General features: G+C 35.2%; 1 protein-coding gene across 1 annotated transcript in view; it reads right to left on the minus strand.

Moving 5' to 3' along the window:
* Nucleotides 1–7,716: 7,716 nt before the first annotated feature.
* YTHDC2 (YTH N6-methyladenosine RNA binding protein C2) overlaps nt 7,717–20,614 on the minus strand; it is an 83,227-nt gene continuing 70,329 nt past the window's right edge. Inside the window, exons 26-29 of the mRNA XM_021009446.2 lie at nt 14,966–15,143; nt 13,470–13,673; nt 10,567–10,749; nt 7,717–8,148 (exon numbers count right to left, since the gene is read on the minus strand). Coding sequence (XP_020865105.1) covers nt 8,068–8,148; nt 10,567–10,749; nt 13,470–13,673; nt 14,966–15,143 — 646 coding nt within the window. The 3' untranslated portion in view covers nt 7,717–8,067. The remainder of the gene's footprint in view (nt 8,149–10,566; nt 10,750–13,469; nt 13,674–14,965; nt 15,144–20,614) is intronic.

A 20,614-nucleotide genomic window follows, 5' to 3' on the forward strand; every position in this document is an offset into this window, starting at 1 on the left:
TCTAACTACAACTTATCCTACTGCCAACCTTGCCCTGCCAAGCCTCGGTCTTGGATTACTCCTACCATCCATGACCTTCGCTCCTACTCCTGCTGCTGAATGAAACTGGAGAAAATCATAAAAGCATGCTGACTAGATCCACTACAAATTTATGGAACATCATCTCTACTGGACCTTACTGTTGTAAGGCAATCCTTTTATACCTCCCTGATTAGTTCAGTATCCTATTCACCACAATTCCAAATTCACCACTTCCAAATCTTTTAATTCCTCCTTAAGCTTCCCATTGGTACTCTTCTCCTACCCTCTCAGACAACAATCTTGAATCTTATTTTATAGAAAAAAGGCCATTCGCCAAGAGTTCCCACTTTTCTTCTCTTTCCGTCATGTCACTCAGATGTTTTCTGTTACTATTTCTTCCTTTATTTTTATCTCATGTGTTGAGGCAGCTTTTCTCCTTGTTAGGGTAGACCCATCAATATTCATAAGTGATCCCATTTCATCTTGTCTTCTCCCTAAGATTGTCCACTTTATCATTCCCACTCTCTCACTTATCTTCAGTATTTCCCTGTCCACTGGCTGCTTCTCTACTGCCTAGTAACGTGCTCATGTGTCTCTTCTATCCTCAAAAAACACTCACTTGGTATGTCTATTCCCCACTATTGTCCCATCTTTTTTTCTCTCCTTGAGATGGCTCGCTACGATTGATGCCTCCATTTCCTTTCCTCTTGAGTCTTTTCTTAACTCCATAGTCTGCCCCCCCTTCATTCAACTGAAACTGTTCTCTCCAAAGTTACTAACAATTTCTTAATTGCTAGATCTAACAGCCTTTTCTCAATCCTCATGCCTCATGAACTCTCTGTAGCTTTTGACACTATCAATCACCCTCTTCTCTTTGATACTTTTTCCCCCTAGGTTTTTGTGATACTGCTCTATCCTGGTTCTCTTTCTACCTGCTGGATTGTTCCTTTTCAGCATCCTTTGCTGGACTTCACTCAGGTCATGTTCATCAAGCCTGGGTATCACCCAAGGGTGGGTCCTGGGCCCTCTTCTCCTCTTCCTCCACACTATTTCACTTGGTGATCTCATCAGCGCCTTCAACTGTCACTTCTATGCTGATGATTCTCAGATCTGCTTATCTAACCCTAATCTCTCTCTTCTCTGATTTCTGGTCTCACATCTCCAACTGCTTTTATACATTTCAAACTAGATGTCCTGTAGTAATCTTAAATTCAACATGTTCAAAACTGAACTCATTATCTTCCCATTTTCCCTGCCTCCAAGGCTTCACCTTTACCTAACTTTTCCTATTAGTATAGAGGATACTACCATCCTCCTAGGCACCCAGCCTACAATCTGTGTCATCCTCAACTCCTTTCTCTTAGCCCTCTCTCACGTATCCAATTTGTTGCCAAGTCCTGTCAATTTTACCTTTAACATTCCCATATAAAGTCCCTTTTCTCTAACACTGCCACCACTCTAGCTCAGACCTATGTTGTATCATACCTGGACTATTCCAACTCCACTCCATTCTATCCTCCATCTGGCTAGTAATTTTTCTTTAGTGCAGGGACACACTCCTACCCCTGCCCCTGGCTTCATTCTTCATATACTTTATTACTCTCCATAATTTCTGTGATTTAGCGACATTGGTTTCTTTGCTTTTTTTCAAACAAGACCCACCATCTCCTGACTCAATGGCTCCTTATTGGCTGGAATTCTCTCCCTCCTGTCTGCCTCCTGGATTCTCTCAAGCCTCAGCTAAAAATTTCACCTTCTATAAAAAGCTTTTCTTGATCCCCTTAATGATAGCTCCTTCCCCTTCTTAATTATCTACAATTCATTCTGCATATATCTTACTTGTACATAGTTGTTTGTATGTTGTCTCTCCCATTAGACTGTGCACAGTTTCTTGACAGCAGGGGTTGTCATATGCCTTTTTTTATTCCTAGTGTTTAGCACAGTGCCTGACACTTAGCAGGTGCTTAATAAATGCATACAGACTTGACAATAAAGATTGACTCCTCCAACAATTACAGAAACACCACTACTTACTAATACTTCTGGCTTCATCAGTATAATACTCCCATACTATTACACTCATACTGATAACCCTGAGCAATTGCAAGATTGTCAATCACATATACACAGAGATTATGCCCATTTTACTTTTAATGTTAATGTTATTTTAGAAAATGTGATATATATACACACATGTATCTATATGTGTGTATGTGTGTGTGTATATTATATATTGTATACATGTTATATATGTATTTATATATAAATAAAAATTCCATTAATCAAAACTTAACCCAAACAACCTCCTCCCTGACTACTATACCAGAGAGAAAGCTTGAACATAACTGGAATGTTTTGTTTCTTTCCATCTTAATCAATCTTCAAACTATAAGTATAAACATGGAATGTAAGTATGAATATAGAGTTCTGAAAAAATCATAATCCATATCTTGGGAACAAGAGGCTCAATCTTCATTTACTCTATGTGAATCAAACACCAAACCCAATTTGTTTGATTCTTGGTGATTAGTGTCCTTAGGGTTCTGGACTATTACCTGGCTTTAAATCCTGCCTTTGTTACTAGTCGTGTGACCCTGAACAAGTGAATTAACCACTTGTTAGTTACCACACCTGTAAAATAAGGATGATAATAATAGCACTTACCTTACAGGGTTGTTGTGAGGATCAAATGAGATAAAGTCTTTAAAGCACCAAATAAATATTAGCTATTATTATTTGTTATGGCTCTGTGCTTTCAATGGTGTACAGAACTGCTGACAAATAAATTTCCTCTACCAATGCCAAAGGGTAACTACTCCACAATTTATAGAGTTGCCAGGGGTAGTAAGAGGTTAAGTGACTCATCTAGGGTCACCCAGCCAATCTGTGTCAGAGGTGGGACCTAAGTACTGATCTTCCTAACTCCAAGGGGAACCACCTAGCCAGCATACCATTACGCTGCTCGAAGATTATTTAGAAGATTTAATACTATAAAACACTTTGAAAATCTTAAGAAATTTAACTTCTACTTGAGATACTAATTTTATTTCTAGAGAGTTAAGAGACCGCACAATATTGATACTTTATTTAAAGAGGAAGAAAAAGGAACCTATAATACTTTAAAATATCCTATACTACTTCTCTGAGAGACTACTTGGTAAGCAAATGTACATGGTTATATGAAAGTCTTGAAATTTCAATTTTATTTAATCCTAGTAGATCCCTACTATTCATGAACTTTAAAAAAAAATGTTCAGTCATGTAAAAGAATTACATTTCTGAGTGAAAAAATATACTTTGTTAACCATGAATAACAGCTGCAATTTCTATTTACCGGCTCTATATGTATACTTTTGTTGGAAGTTTAAATAAAAAAATTTTCTTTGAAAAACTAATATATAGTTCACCAATAGGGGCATATTTAGGGAACAAAATAAAAACACAGAAGAGTTAAACCAGTCAAAATTATAATGGATATTACCCCTAATGACTGGAAAAAAATGTTTTGGAAAATAGGTTACTCAAGTCCCAATGCAGTATTTGTAAGTAAGTCTTTTGTGCTCTAAGGCATAAACATCACTGATCCAAAATGCACCGTAAAATTAAATTTGTAACAAATCTTATAAATTCAGTAACATTTTAAAAATTACAAATGAGATCATGGAATCTCTGTAAACCAGTGACTACAGAACAGATCTATTACCCCCAAGCCCCAGCTTTTTCCTTTCCTTGTACAGAGTTAAATCGCCTGATCTCTGCCTCATTCCTCACTCATTATTAAGCAATTTAGAAAATACTCTCATTTCACAGATATTGACTATCCTACTATCTTGAATATGGCTTGATTGTGCATAGCTGTTTGCATACATCTTCCCCATTAGACTGTAAGCTCCTCAAGGAATGTGACTGTCCTTTACCTTTCTTTGTAGTTTCAGCAGTAGTTTGGTCTATAATATAGCAGGTACTTAACAAGTACATATTGACTAAGGATTATGGGGCACTCTTAGTGCCACACTAGTTCTTTGTTAAAACTTCCTAAGTGGCACACTGGTTCTTTGTTAAAACTTTCTATATATCTGAGTCCCAGTGAGGGGCTCTGGGCCATTTGATTGGAGTGCAAATACCTTTGCACAGTTATATATTTAGAACCACCCCACTGTGTGCTGCTGTAGGACTACTGGCAATGGGAGCTACACACTAAGTTGCTCCCCATTCGCATCTGTTCTCTTTTCCCTTCCCAAGTAGTGTTAGTTTTCAGAGCTACTCCTGTGTGGTGTTGCCTCTCTTCATCTGAATTCTGCTGCACTACAATTTCCTTTGCCAACTAATAATGAGATTTGAGAAACTCAAAAAGTTTACCAAAGTTTGCTTTTAGTAATCATCAGCTGGTTTTCAACTATATATTACCAAAAATATCAGCTAAATTTTGTAGGGGAAAGTCGTGTTTCAAGAGACAGCTCAACTTGCTATCAACTTTCAAGGCAAAAATGAACTTGATTTTAGTGTGGGAGGTAGTGTGTTATGATGTTATGATGACTTGGATTGAGAAAGCCTTGGGTCAAATTCCATTAGTGTTTATGTTACAGTTGGGTCACCATGGGGAAGTTCCTTAAACTCACTGAAACATGTTTCTTCATCAGTAAGATACTGTTTTACCTACAACTGACAAAGTTGTTGAGGTAGATATTACAAGTACCTCCTTTGAAAACTATGTCACTATATAAATGTTAGTTTTTATTTTAAATGCTTAATATAAATTGCTTGTTATGTTGAAGGAAAAACCATAAAATTTTAAATAACTAAAAATGTAAAAATATAGACAAGACTTGTGAGTTTAAACAGCTTTTCTTCACAAATAAATTCACTTAGTTTCAAGATTTCAATATAGTAAGGAAAACGTATTCACCACATCAAGTATTAACATGCTAAAAAAATGAATCAAAAAATTAAAATAATCAGGCAGGCCTGTGCAAATAGCATTTCTATTACAACTCTACCCATACTTCAAGGGCCAGATCAAATGTCTCAAATGCTCAAATGCTTTTGTCTCATCACCCAACCAGAAGTAATCTTCCCTCCTTTAAACTTTGTATCATTAAGTATCACCCAATGCCTTGTACTGTGGTTATTTTTGCTGTCTTATCTCCTTTACCAGATTATATGTTTCTTGAGGCCTAGATTGTATCTCTTATTCCACACAGCACCTGGAGCAATTCCTTTCACAAAGTAAGTACCCCAATTTTTATTTAACAAATGGCAATCAATTGTTCTCATTAGATTGTGAGCTTCTTGAGGGCAAGGGATTTTTGTTTTTGTTTTGTTTTTTGTCTCTTTTTGTATCTCTAGCACTTTGCCTGGCAGAGAGTAAGCACTTAATAAATGTTTGATTGATAGATTGTTTCTAACTCCTCCCAGAAGACCAAATTCTTTCTAATACAAAAGAAAATGATATGCAAATAAAGGCTAAGTGTAAATACCATGCTCTTTTGCTCATAGGGAAAAATGTGAGTACATAGATGGGCTTTTAGAGAACATGTTTTCTGTTTATTTACTATCAATTACTATTACATCAGTAAGGAGTAACTAAATTGGACCTTTTTGGAATTCACCAATATTTTATGGTCCCTAGAATACTACTAAATGTGAATGAGTAGAAAACCATTAAATAATAATCTAGCAGTTTAAAAGAACTGATATATCACCTACCTTAAGAAAGTGGAATGTCCATGTGGACAGGAATAAAGCTGTATACCACTGAGAAGCTAAAAATGCCTTCAATTATTTTCTGCTGTATGCTCAGAGAAAAATTTGATATAAACAGTTGAAAGTCTTACAATTATTAAAGCTTAAGGTGCCCTACACAATATAGAAGCAATTTCCTAGTACTGAACCTACATACCGGTTTGAACTTAATTTCTGTATTGTACTTAATTTCATTATGGTAAATGTGTTCAATAACATTTACTTACCATTCCTTTCCTTTTAATATTAAGTTTTCACGAAGAACTCCTTTCACAGTTTAATCTATATATCATATCTAACTTATTTCAGGTGTTGAAAACTTGACAATATTTAAGGAATATTCCTCAATAATTCTCAAAGTATCTTAACATATATTATATATATTATGAATATTATGAGGCATTTCATGTATAGGAAAATTATTATTAGGATGTCACAAAATATATTTAAATTTTATTTCTCCCACTACCATCACACTCATTTGATAAACATAACAACAACTCATGAATTCTATAAGACTAAAATTTGAAGTACAGAACAAAATTGAAACAAGTTTTATTTAAGAAGGAAAAAACAAACCTTTCTTCCAAACTGAAAACACTGTAAAATGCTAAACAGGAATCTAAATAAAATGTCTATATTATCACCAAGTTGTAACAAGTTGCTATAACAATATAATAAAACTGTGAATACTGTGGAATATAATTCAAATGTAATGTAAAAAGTAAAACTTCTAGGTATAAATGGAAATATCAATTACTGAACTCATATGTTGAACACATGCAAATGTTCATACATGAACACATAATGTTCTTTCAGAAATAAATGAAAGAATTCTTAAGGTCTTTTGCTGACCCATGATTTTTTCATTTCTAAGAGGTTAGGAGCTTTAAAAAAAAAAGGATATTTCTAAACTACTCTTAAATGAATAAGAAGAATGCCTTCTCTAGAAGTTGTTACTCAAGCCCACTTCATTTACAGTAACTATAATCTCTGCTATTTTCTCTTAACTTCTTAATCATCAACCACAACCTTCATAAAGTCTCTATGGAAACACAGTTTTAAATATGAAATCTGTAATAGCAAATATGACAGTGGTGCCAGGGAGAAAAAATTTAAGTGCTTCAATCAAAAACAGTAACAAATGTCAAGAATACTTAGAAAAATCACCATTTGACATTCCAAACCATTCATATAATCAAGATGGTAGAAAAATGCTGTGTCAACATCAACAAAGGCTTAAATTTCAAAGTGCCAAAAAATGGGGCAATGATTTAAAATACATACGGAAGATAAACTATTTCCCCATGATTTACTGAGAAAAGTGGAAAAAAAAAGGGAAAAGAAATTTCAAAATTCTGCTAAGGATATTTTAATGTGAAAGACATTTAGCATCTCTCTTTGCTTTAATATTGCTCACTGCTAGGTAATTTTTTGCTATGCCCTTTGCTTTGGCCTTAATAAGAATGGCTAACCTGGATCAAATCATTCTAGCCAAAACACAGATGTCATAATTAACTATGTCCATGTGTGGTAAGAATCACTGAAGGTTTCAGTAAAACAAAGGAAGAAAAACAACACTAAGTTAAATAGGACTAGCCATAAAACTGAGTCCAGTCTATAATCAAGAAAAACTCCTTTTACTCAAATTTTAATCTAAATGGTAAGTTATATAATCATTAAAAAGGACATTTTTTCCCCCTCTCTCTATGTGTCTTATATTAACTACGGTTAAATAACTAGCCCTTCCCAATATGAGTTCTGTAACAGTGACATTTTGAAAATTTATGTTCTCAACAGGATGATATAAATCCTGAAAGCTTTACCCACATTTATGGATCCAATTAAGGGCTTTTGAGAAAGAAAATAACTTGTTATATTTAAAAAGACAATGCTTTAATTTCAATTTTTTTAAAAAATGTGGAAACGTATAAAAAGAAGTGCCACTCAATGTCAAATGAAGAAACAAATTTATTCCAGTTTTATTCAATTAAAAAAACTGCCAACATACACTGTATTATCATTCACTATGATCTTCAAACGTTAAAATTATCCTATTTTATTCTGTAAGATGGTGATTCTAGAGCAAAAGTATGAATTACAAGGGCCCAGTCATAAGTCATAACTCCTCCTTCAGTTTCTGCAAGTCTGTGCATTCGGTGGTCCTAAACAGACATGACATTGCATCTAAAGATCTTTTTAAAGTGGCTTAAAATATTTAGCTTAAGTCCTTTATCAACACAAAATAGTCAGTATTTAGAAAACTTCAACAATACCTCAAGGTATGCTACCACAAGCTAAATGTCAATCAGTTGCATTTTTCTCTCCTAAAGGAATACGTTCCCATAACAGTAAAAGTTGTTCTCCAACCTGGGGCTCCAACTCCTATGTGAAAAATAAGAAAAAGTAAATATAAAAGAAAGTAACATTTCTCTCATGGAGTAGTTGTCAAAATAAATGAAGGACTTATAAAAATTAAGAAACTTCCAATTTCAAATATTTAAATTTCTACTATGTAAAGAACACTGTACTAGGTGCTGGAAGAACACAAATGTTTAAATGACTCATAGTTTCTTAAAGTCTTAGGAAGTTTATAATCTCCAACTGGAAGGAGAGATTTAACCAAATGTAAATAAATACAATACAAAATATGTAAAATATATGAAAGGAGGTCCAGGGGGAAAAGATGAGATGGCTTCAGAAAAAAGTGGGGAACTTAAATAGGATTTTAAAGGATAGGTAGAATTTCAACAAAGATCCAGGGAGAGAAGGAGGGGATGGAATTCCTGGCATAGACAACAGAAAGAGTAAAAGGTATTGAGGTGGAAAGCAAAGGGTATGTGGTTTAGAATGACAAATAATTCAGTTTGCCTAGACCAATGCGTACAAGGAAAGAGAATAGTATAAGACAAAGCTAGAGAGGCTGGGTGACCAGATTATGTATAACAGTCTCCAACGGGTTGACTCCACAAGACATGAGTAGTGACTTGATTTATTACAAGAAAAAGGCACATGTATGTGGGAACTCCCTACATCAAGTACAAAGGAGCCCACAACATACGCAGAGTCTTGAGTATTTTTATATATTACAGTGAGAAAAGGAAATTGCAGGAGGAGGAGGGGGAATGGGGGAAATGCCTTAGAGTCGAGTCATGAGAAAAGTGAAGCATGGCTGGGGCCCATCCTGGGAAATGCCAAACCACGAAGGTAGGACAATTTTGCTTATGGGGGTGGGGGAGAGGGAAAGTGCCAGCTGCACAAATGGTTTATTAGTCTAAGTTAGGCTGGCCAAAGCCAGGCTTGTAGCTGACTCAGCTTGAAGGGCACTGAGAGGTTAATAACAGCATTCAGGTGCAAAAGACCACTGTTATGTTAATTCATGTGAGCTTCATCTCTGGAAAATAGGGCAACTCAAGAAAACACGTTCAGGGCACCCCTTCACAAATGCTAGGGTAAAGAGTTTGGAGATGATACCCATAAGAATACCTACTCCACAGGGTTGTTGTGAGGACATTGTATACATTTAAAGTACGAAAAGGGCTTTGTAAACCTTAAAGCACTATATAAACATCAGCTACGTACTATATGTGTTTGGAAAATCTGGTAGGTATTATATAATAGTTTCTGTTCAAAATTCAAGATTCAAGAGGCTAACTTTCAGCACTAAGGCTGTAGAGTGGCCTTACAAACCCACCATTTTAACTGAAAAGGAAAAAGGATTTCTTAAGAGCTAAAAACAATATAACAGGGAGGTTCAGTGAAGCCAAAGTTTGGTCTTGTCATGTTAGGTTGTATAACAAGTATGTCTTTAAGAACTTTAATATTTAACTTAAGACATTTTTACTTGTGTCTGGAAAAAAAAGACTTTTCACAAAAAAATTATTTTTAAAATAATATTACTGAGTAAAGATCTGAATATCTTCATATTGGTGAAAAGTAAGATTTCATATTATGAGCTGCCAGGAGTTTACTTAGTTCATAGATGGCCTCTGATACTCCCTTCAGCTCCAGATTTTACATAAAGAGAAACTGTTTTTTCCTCTCTTTAATATTTAAATCAGAAGATAGTTTTAGCCTTGTAAACCTTTAAAATCTAATCCCAAATAGAGAACACTGCATGCAAAAGATGGCCTCATTAGTCCTTTTTCTAAAAAGCAAACAAATCTAGAAGATACCCATTTCCAGAGGAAACCATTTTATTGATTTAAAAGTTATTATTAGACAAATATATAAGATTTCAAATCTTATTTTTTGATTCCTTAGAAAAAAATACTATCCTATAATTGGAGGAAAAAACATTTTCTGGAACTTCAACAAAAAGAAAAAATTAAAAACATAAAACAGTATTTTATACTATTGATTAAATTATGCAAAAGATAAATAGCTATTCCTATCTTTAAGAATTTGGTCAAAGGCTCATGCTTAGTCTCTAGAGGCTCTCCTTGACAATACATATTCAAAGAAATCAGGAAGGCAAAAAAAAAGGAGTGACTATTGAAGGATTTTATAATTTAACAAAACAAGAAAGTTAAATTTGAAAAACTTCTGATTAGCAGTAATGAGGTTTGTGAAAATAACATAAGTCAGTGGTATTTAACCTAATTCTCAGTTTTCCCATCTGCAGAATAATGACGCTTATAATAACCATCTCAAAAATTCTTAGGACCCCATCAACTATTTCCTATATGTAAATGGGCAACATGATTTATATTCTAATCATTAATTTTCAAAACAAAATACTGGACAACAGAAGCGGGGAAAAGTGCTTTTCTATAATACCAAAAAGCAACATATTTAACATACCTGTCCATCTCTACTTATTTGTACTTTCTTATTATCATTCCAAGGATTGAGTAAGTGGTGTGCAAACTGAAAAGGAAGACTTTCTTTCCGTATCCATTCCACCTTGAACACTCCTCCTAGACCTGCTGAACCCCAGTCCTGACTCTTTTCCCGTCCTATCTCTGAAGACATCCTCGAAAATCCCTGTAGTGAAATTTAGAGAAAAAAATGCTTCAGATTTTCCAAATGTCTGCTTTAATAATATTTTAAAATGTAATTTTAGCATGTAAAACTAAGTACAAGAAAAATCTACAAAAATGTATTAAGATATTAATTTAACATGTCTACTTTTTTTTTAAACAGATACCAAGCATTATCAGTCTTCTGGTAATAACTTTAAATATCTACTTTTTTAAAAGATCAGTTCTATGGATTTGTCAAATTACATCAGCACCTGTTCTGTAACTTATAGCCTTAATGAGCTGCATAGGTACTGAGAGGTTAAGTGTCTTGTCCACAGTCACGCAACTAGTATGAATATATCAGAAGTGAGACTGAAACTTGGGTCTTCTTGACTTTGGAACAGACAGAATACTATCCACTGTATGGCAGTGTGTCTTACATGTTAACAAACATTAAGTACTTACATGTGCCAGGCACTAGTGCTAAGCTGCTAAGCTTTTTTAAAACCTTTGTTATCTATGTAAGGGGTGTGTGTGTGTGTGTGTGTGTGTGTGTGTGTGTACACGTGCGCGCACGCGCGCACACACACACACACACATATAACAGCAAAGTTAACAGATAGTATTCAAATAATGCAATTTTGTCTATATTCATTCCACATTAATTTTTACTGCTGAACCTCTTACCCTTTATTTCTAAAAATCTACTTAAATAAGAATTTCATTACTTTATAAATTTCAATGTTTTAAGGAATAAATGTCCTCTTCCTTTAGAGATAATTACTTCTTTCTGTTTATTTTCTATAAGAGGCAGCATGGTGACACAGAGAGCTGGGCTCAGGGAATAAGAAAGACAGATTTTAAATTTCACTTCTGACACATACTGGCTCTATAAGCCTGGAGAAGCCATTTAATCTCTGCGTATTCTAAGCAGCTCAATAAGATTTATGTTGCAGAAAATATGCTTCTCTACAATGGCAAAGGAATTTCCTTACCAAGGAATTCCACAATACCAGTGAAACTACAGATTCCATTTCCATCTATACATGAAGTAATTTTTTGCATCACAGGAAACAGGAACTTAATGGGTGATCTAATGAAGGACATAACCTTTTCAAGAGCTGATGACGAATTTGTTCATGCAATTACCATCAAGGCAAAACTGCTACTTGCTAGACTAAGCCCAGGCCACTAGCTTAGAATTGAGGAGGTCTAGCTTTACTGAAGGATGGAACCAGCTTTAACAATCCACTAGTGAATGTGTTTTATGCAAACTAAACATGTCACAGACACACACATAAGCAAGTCAGAGAGCTCCCAGAAACATACAGTTATTCTCCTTGACCTCCTAACCTCTTTCAGAAATAAGAGGAGATGACTGTAAGGTCAATACAGTATGGCCAGAAGTCCCAGGGTCAAGGTGGTAAAGGGAACTCCAGAGGCCCAAGGGAAAAAAAAATCCAAAAAAGCCAAGTTGATTACAAAGTAGAAATGTAGCCCAGTCCTGAGAGGGGATGATCACGAAAGAAGCTCTGTTGGGATAAAGTAAAGAACTATATATTCTTTTAAAGTGGTGTAGTAAATTTGAAAATACACTGCTAATTATGGGTCCTTTATGCTTCCTATGTGACTACAAACTAAAGTACTGTTTGGTCTTGAAAAGTACCTTGGCATTTTCAAGAGATTAGGCTCACAGCATCACACTGCTCTTTAGCTGAAACAGCAATTAAGTCCTGTAGCTGTACAGTTTGATATACACCAAAGGGATAGGACTTAAAAAAAAAATTAACTAGATTATCACATTTGAGGATTTCACTGGAATCTTCACCACTTTCTTTTCCTCATCCTAAATTCTCTCCCCATCAGTGTGGCAGCTAGGTAGCACAATGGATAATGTTGGACCTGGAATCTGGAAGATCTGGGTTCAAATTTTGCCTCAGATACTTAACTATGAAAACCTTTTAACTTCTGTCTGCTTCAGTTTTCTCATATATATCAAATGAGGATAATAATAGCATCTATCTTGTTGTAAGGATCAAATAAATTAACATTTACTTTGCAAACCTTAAAGCCTATATAAATGTTAGCTATTATTATTATTATCATCATTAGTCTTGTTTATTTTCTCAGAAATGAAGATTAATATAATGGGAGACACTATAACAGAGTAAGTATTGGACTAGAATAAGAAGTTTAGGTTCTGGTTTTCATACTTTGTAGCTATGTAATTGCACAAATCACTAAATCTAACCCTCAATTTCCCCATCTATAAAATGGGAATGATGCTTACAATAACTACCAAAAAGAGGTTGTTATAAGTATTTTATAGGGTATAAAACATAATAAATGTGAAGTACTGTAATTATTATTTTTAAGGCAGGCTATTTATATATACACACCATAAAGTTCACTTTATTAGGTTCTTTTCTTCCTCATACATAATGTTTACAAAAAGTAAACAAAGTCCCAGTGGTTAAGTGTTCATATCTATAGAGCAGTATTCTATTTGACTGGAATAAAAAGAAATTAGACACTTTTTTCTAAAAAGAAATTTAGATAAGTGCAAAGGACAGAGGTGTCAATGTAAAGCAGTGCTAAAATTAATTGGGGGGGGCTGGGAGGGTAAGAATAAAGGGTATTTCAAAGAGTAGAGGTATGCCTATGGTATAATCTGTAGTCATAAGCAAAGACAAAAAAAAAGCAAAACAAAACAAAACATTTAATTGTATCAGGATGACTTACCTGGAAATGTCCAGATCCTTGAACAGAAAACACCAAATAAACCATCCTGCTCTCCCAAAAGGCTCTATTTAATTTCCGTTCATTGCTAGGGGTTGTTGACCATATTCCCTTCTGTTGAGAAATCTCAAGATTTCTCAGATTGCTACTCTTCATTATGAAGTATCGAACTGGCATATTTGGTCTTGGTGAAGGGGATTCTGAGCCCTGCAAAAGAGTATCCAAGTTCTTGAAATGTAACATAAAATCCAAAGAGACTCATATATATAAATCCTATAAAAAGGCAAATCAAAATAATCTAACAGAACACTTTTCAAAATGTGTTCTGCAGAATCCTAGTTTTTCCATGAGAATATACTATTAGTATTTCCCTCCAAAATGTTAAATATAAAATTATGTATTTATCCAAAATAATTAATACTTAATATAATTTTTTCGTATTAAAACCGGTTTAATTTCCTATTCTCCTATTCTGATCCCACTTAATTCTGGGTAAATTCCATTACCTCAAATCTCCCTAATCCCATTTATGGGCTCCTGTAAAGAATAAAACCTCAAAGTATTACAAAACCAAATTCATTTGGAGAAACTAACAAGTATTTAAAAGTCAAATAATTCTAATGTGATGAAAATTATCCACAAAATATAGTTAGTAGAACTAGAGTACATATTTTGGTACCTTCAAATGATCTATTATAGAAAAAAGGAACCTATTAAGATTAAAGGATCTATTTGCCATTCATTAAAATATAATTTTTTTTTAAAAAGGCAATTGGGGTTAAGTGACTTGACCAGGGTCACACAGCTAGTAAGTGACAAGCGTTTGGTCTGAGGCTGGATTTGAACTCAGGTCCTCCTGACACCAGGTCTGGTGCTCTATCCAGCACCCAGCTGCCCCTAAAATACAATTTCTTAAAAATAAAAATACAAATTATTTTTTTATTATTTAATTCTTAGAAATGTAAATGTATATGAAATGATAAAATGTGGGTAGTCTTTAATTCAATATTTACAACGCAAAAACATTTATATGTACATGTATGTATGTATAACACACACATACATTCTTGTGTCTCAAGAAATTATCAAAGATATGAGGCTAAAGTACTGGAAATTACTCATATAAATAACTCCTTAAAAAATTCCACTTTCAAACCCATCCCTACAAAATCTTGCACATGGCAGGCACTTAATAAGTGTGTTTAATTATGTTTGCTCAATTTCCTTCAGTCAACTTTTTAAGTATTAATAAATGAATCAGCTCAAAGATTAAATATGGTTTTCAAACTGTCCTTTGAAGTAATTATAAGCCATGTCACAAGAACTAAGACACTAATTTGTTGACCCAAAAGTAACTGTTTATGAATGGATAAAATAGAAAATACATACAAATTGCCTAATTGCATGTTCATAATGACCTTGTAAGTACAACATTAAAATCATGCTTAAAAATCTGGTCATATTCACTTATTTTAAGTTTACAGAAATAGATACTCTACCTTTCCTGAGGATGGAGGAGAAGGACTAGCACAAGGACTAGGGTAACTATTACTATCCGTAGATTTCACAGAAGATTGGTCAGATCTATCATCAGAGCTTCGTTTAGGATGTAAAATACCTCTATCTTTGTATTTCTGAGGTGGATGGAATGCTGGAGATGGAGACTTCATCAAGACTCTTGGGAGAAAGGGAAGGATAGTATAGACAACTTGGTAAGCAACTTTATAAAAACAAAGTTAATTTAATTTTAATAAAAGTTTTAAAAATTGTGCCATAAGGGTTTTAAGATTACATTTTATGGAATAGTAATTTATAGAGAAATTGCATATCCTATATCAATATTTGGAGGTCAAAAATATAAATTTGGATTATACGTGTACTTTTGTGTAAAAAGTTAATTAACTTCTCAAGAGCTAAAAAAATTTCATCAGTAAACCCTACATACGGTCATATTTAAAAATTCCTAACTGCTTTTTAGGAATCAATAGTGATGTCAATCACTTAGAAATTTTAAAATTTGTGATTTCATTACCTCTCAGTGAAGACACTCTCTATCAATGTGGAATGGCAATTGGTATACAATTAATTTAGAGTCTTAGTTGCTTGGGACCACTGAGAGGTTGTGATTTGCCAGGCTGACATGGCCAGTACCTGACAAAGGCAGCACTTGAACCCAGGTATTTTGACCACACCATGAGGCTTCTCATGAATTTTTTACATACATGTTTTATACTGAAGTATCTTTTAAACTTAGGTGGTTCAGATATGCATAGCATACATAACATCATGCTAACAGCCTTTTCTAAAAAAGTAATTTAAAAGACCTAATGGCTTGTACAACAGACAGAATAAATATACTCTACAGTACAACAGAATGGATAGAATACTAAACTGGTCAGGAAACTTGGGTTCTAGTTCCAGTTCTGTTACTAACTAGCTTCCTTTGGCCTCAATTTTCTCATATATAAAATGAGGAGATAATCTTTAGATCCCATCTAGCTCTACCATTCCAAAAATCTCCATATATGGTGAACAAGATATTTTGCAACATCTTAACATTTTCTTAACATTTTCTATCTTCAACATTTTGCAAACTTCACAAAATTCTTAAAAATTACATTGACTAATTTCAAGACAAGCTAAATTAGTGTACCCAAAGAAAGGTTCTTTCAGTAAATCTCACTGATCTAGAATTATTTCCAGGATGCAAATATGTAAAATTGAGACATAAAAGACATTAACAATGAAAACCAAGAAAGAGGCATAAAAGTTCTTTAGCACTTTTTTCACTGTCATTTTTTTCAGTTACTTTTGATATAATAAACAATCTAGCTGTGAAACCTGAAAAATTTCACTATGTTTAAAAATTGTCTAGTAGACCTTAAGTTTAGATGAAGAACTAAACAAGGTTGAAGCTAAATAAAATCGAAATAATGGTGCTGATAACATCAGGACACTGTGAGGGGGCTTAGTTATTTTCTCTTATATGAAAAGAAGTGCTTGTGTCTTTTACCACCAAAATTCTAGGGAGTTCTAGATAGTGTTAGATTTAGTGTTAGATCACTGGCTGAGTTGATAATTCCATTAGCTACCTAAAATTTTCATTATCTTGTTAACCCTTGCTATACCCTTCTGATAATTTTTTTGGGGGGGTTAGGCAGTGGGGTTAAGTGACTTGCCCAGGGTCACACAGCTAGTAAGTGTTATGTGTCTGAGGTCGGATTTGAACTCAGGTCCTTCTGAATCCAGGGCCGGTGCTCTATTCACTGCACCACCTAACTGCCCCCCTTCTGATAATTTTTCAATGGGATAACCTCAGTGGTTATCCATGCCTTTGTAATCTCAATACTTGATTACCAAAATAAAAGCAGATACCTCTGAAAACAACAGAAACTTTAGAAGAATATAATTTTACTTCTAAGTAGTACAAATCGTAAGCTACTCACAGCTCACTGATTCCTGAGTATAAACCAGTATTGCCTTTGAAACAAAATTTCTGAATAATTTTAACCTTGTTAATAGCAACTCACATTCATCATGTGTTTTTTTCTTCTTTTTTGATATTAAACATTTATTAATTTATTTTTAGTTTTCAACATTCACTTCCACAAGATTTTGAGTTCCAAATTTTCTCCCCTTCTCACCCCTCCCCACACCCCAAGGCAGCATACATTCTGAATACCCTTCCCCTTAATCTGCCCTCCCTTCTATCACACCTCCCCTTCCTCTTTTATTTTCCTGTAGGGCAGGAGAGATTTCTACACTCCATTGCCTGTATATCTTATTTCCCAGTTGCATGTGAAAACAATTTTTAATACTTGTTTTTAAAACTTTGGGCTCCAAATTTTCTCCCTTCCTCTCTCCCTACCCACCCTCATTGAGAAGGCAAGCAACTCCATACAGGTTATTTGTGTGTAGTCATGCAAAACATTTCCATGGTAGTCAAGTTTTGAAAAACTAACTATTTCCCTTCATCTTATCCCACCCCCCTCATTTATTTTATTCTCTCTTTTAACTCTGTCCCTCTTCAGAAGCGTTTGCTTCTGATTACCCCCCTCCCCCAATCTGCCCTCCCTTCTTTCATCTCCTTGCTCTCTTATCCCCTTCCCCCCTATTTTCCTGTAGGGTAAGACACATTTCCATACCCAATTGAGTGTGTACAGTATTCTCTCCTTAAGCCAAATCCGATAAGAATAAGATTCACTCATTCCCTCTCACCTTCCCCCACTTCCCCTACACTGTGAAAGCTTTTTCTTGTCTGTTTTATATGAGATAATTTACCCCACTCTACCTCTCCCTTTTTCCTTCTCCCAGTATAATCCTCTCTTACCCCTTAATTTTATTTTTTGGATATCATCCCTTCATCTTCAACTCACCCTGTACCCTCTAACCATCTATCTAACTATCTACACAATTTTTTCCCTCTCCAATTACCCTAATACTGACAAAGGTCTCATTATTACAAATATCATCTTTCCATGTGGGAATATAAACAGTTCAACTTTAATAAGTCCCTTATGCTTTCTCTTTCCTGTTTACATTGTCATGCTTCTCTTCAGTCTTGTATTTCAAAGTCAAATTTTCTATTCAGCTCTGGTCTTTTCATTAAGAATGCTTGAAAGTCCCCTATTTCACTGAATGACCATTTTCCCACCTAAAGGATTATACTCAGTTTTGCTGGGTAGTTGATTCTTGGTTGTAATCCTATCTCCTTTGCCCTCCGGAATATTATATTCCATGTCCTGTAGTTGCTTAATGTAGAAGCTGCTAAATCTTGGGGTTATCCTGACTGTGTTTCCACAATACTTGAATTGTTTCTTTCTGGCTGCCTGCAATATTTTCTCCCTGACCTGGGAACTCTGGAATTTGGCTACAATATTCCTAGGAGTTTTCCTTTGGCTATCTCTTTCAGGAGGTGATTGGTAGATTCTTTTCATTTCTATTTCACCCTCTGGTTCTAGAATATCAGGGTAGTTTTCCTTGAGAATTTCTTGAAAGATGATGTCTAGGCTCTTTTTTGATCATGGCTTTCAGGTAGTTCAATAATTTTTAAATTATCTCTCCTGGATCTATTTTCCATTCTATTGTTTCATTCTTTTGGTTTTGTTTACAATTCTTGATTTCTCATAAAATCACTAGCTTCCATTTGCTCCATTCTAATTTTTAAGGAAGTATTTTCTTCAGTGAGTTTTTGGATTTCCTTTTCCATTTGGCCAATTCTGCTTTTGAAGGTATTCTTTTACTCATTGGCTTTTTGGACCTCTTTTGCCATTTGGGTTAGGCTATTTTTTAAGGTGTTATTTTCTTCAGTATTTTTTTGGGTTTCCTTTAGCAAGCTGCTGACTTGTTTTTCATGATTTTCTTGTATCACTCTCATTTCTCTTTCCAGTTTTTCCTCTACTTCACTTACTTGCTTCTCAAAATCCTTTCTGAGCTCTTCCATGGCCTAGGACTGATTCATATTTTTCTTGGAGGCTTTGCATGTAGGAGCTTTGGCTTTGTTTTCTTCTGGTTGTATGTTTTGATCTTCTTTGTCACCAAAAAAAGATTCTACGGTCTGACTTTTTTTGTGCAGTTTGCTCAAGTTTCCAGCCAATTACTTGAGTTTTAAAATCTTTGTTAAGATAGGGGTCTGCTTCCAGTATGGAGAATGTACTGTCCCAAGCTTCAGGGGTTTTGTGCAACAACTGTTTTCAGATACTTCTAGGGACCTGTAAATTTTCAGTTCATTCAAGGTTGTATGATCAAGGGGCAAGGTGTCTAGTCCTTTCCTGGCCTGTGCTCTGGTCTATGAATGACCACGAGCACTCTTTTCTGCTTTGGAACTGTGAGGAGATTTCTCTCTGCACTACCACTACAAGCTCCACCACATCAGAGCTCCTCGTCACCCCAGGACTGCCACCCAGAACTGTGATCTAGATCCAAGCATGGGCAAAGCAAGAGATTCCTGCCTTAGCACCAGCAAAGAGATCCTGGCAATCTCCCTCTGATTGGCCACTTGATTCCCACTCTGTCTGTGGGCCAAGAGCTGCAGAAGCAGCCACCACCCTGGAGTCATGCCAGGACTGGGACTGGCTTCTCTCTCAGCCAGGTCTGACAGACCTTTCCTACTCACTTTCTAAGTTGTCTTTGGCATTTGTGGGTTGAGAAGTCTGGAAACTGCCACAGCTCCCCTTGATTCAATCCCCTGAGTACAGCTCCAGGTTTGCTGAGGCTGTTTTTGCCTGTGCAGCCCATGCTGAACTGCACTCCTCTCCCAGCCTGGGGCAACAGACCTTTCCAATCAACCATTCAGGTTGTCTTGGGCTGGAATTTCACTCTGTCTTTTTGTGGGTTCTGCTGCTCTAGAATCTGTTTAAAGCCATTTTTTAACAGGTATTTTGGAGGGTTTTGGGGAGAGCTCAAGCAAGCCACTGCTTTCACTCTGCTGTACTGGCTCCACCCCATATTCATCATTTTAATCAGAGCATTTATTAAATGCTTACTACTTGCCAGGCATTGTGGTAAGTGCTGGGCTGCCTGCCATCACACTTGGAACCATAAAGATTGGGACCTCAGTAATGTTAATACAATATTATCAAACTTAAAGGATACATTACTCCTTTCATTAACAATCAATAAACTTTTTAGAAATGTAAAAAGATTTGCTTGGGTGTGTTGGAAACATCTGTACCGTCAAAAACAAAACACTGTAATACATTTTTATTTTTTAACCTCAGGCAAAGCCTAAAAGCACTCTCACTAGGGCTTGGATACTAGTCCTTGCATGGAGCCAAGTGCATGCTCCATGAGCAGGACATGTTCTAAGTGAGCCTCATCCCCTCATAAGGCCTCACTTTATAATAATGACTGAGCTAGTGCTGCTTCTGAGTTTAATCTGGTCCCTAGGAATCCAGGTAGCTCCAAGTACTCCCAGTTATCCACTTACAGTATATGGAAAAGAAGCTCCTTATAAGCTCCTTGAGGGCAGCCACTATCTTTCTTTTTTGTATTTGTATTCCTAGCACTTAGTACAGTGCCTGGTACATAGTATGCACTTAATAAATGTTTATTGATTTAAACATTATACCAATGCTATCTTTTATCATAGTAGATAATCACTGACAAGTACTGAAGGTTAGGAAATTTGCACCTCTTACTCCCTTAAC

The sequence above is a fragment of the Phascolarctos cinereus genome, unplaced genomic scaffold (genome assembly GCF_003287225.1).
Source record: "Phascolarctos cinereus isolate Bilbo 61053 unplaced genomic scaffold, phaCin_HiC Scaffold_4;HRSCAF=312, whole genome shotgun sequence".
Lineage (NCBI taxonomy): Eukaryota > Metazoa > Chordata > Mammalia > Diprotodontia > Phascolarctidae > Phascolarctos > Phascolarctos cinereus.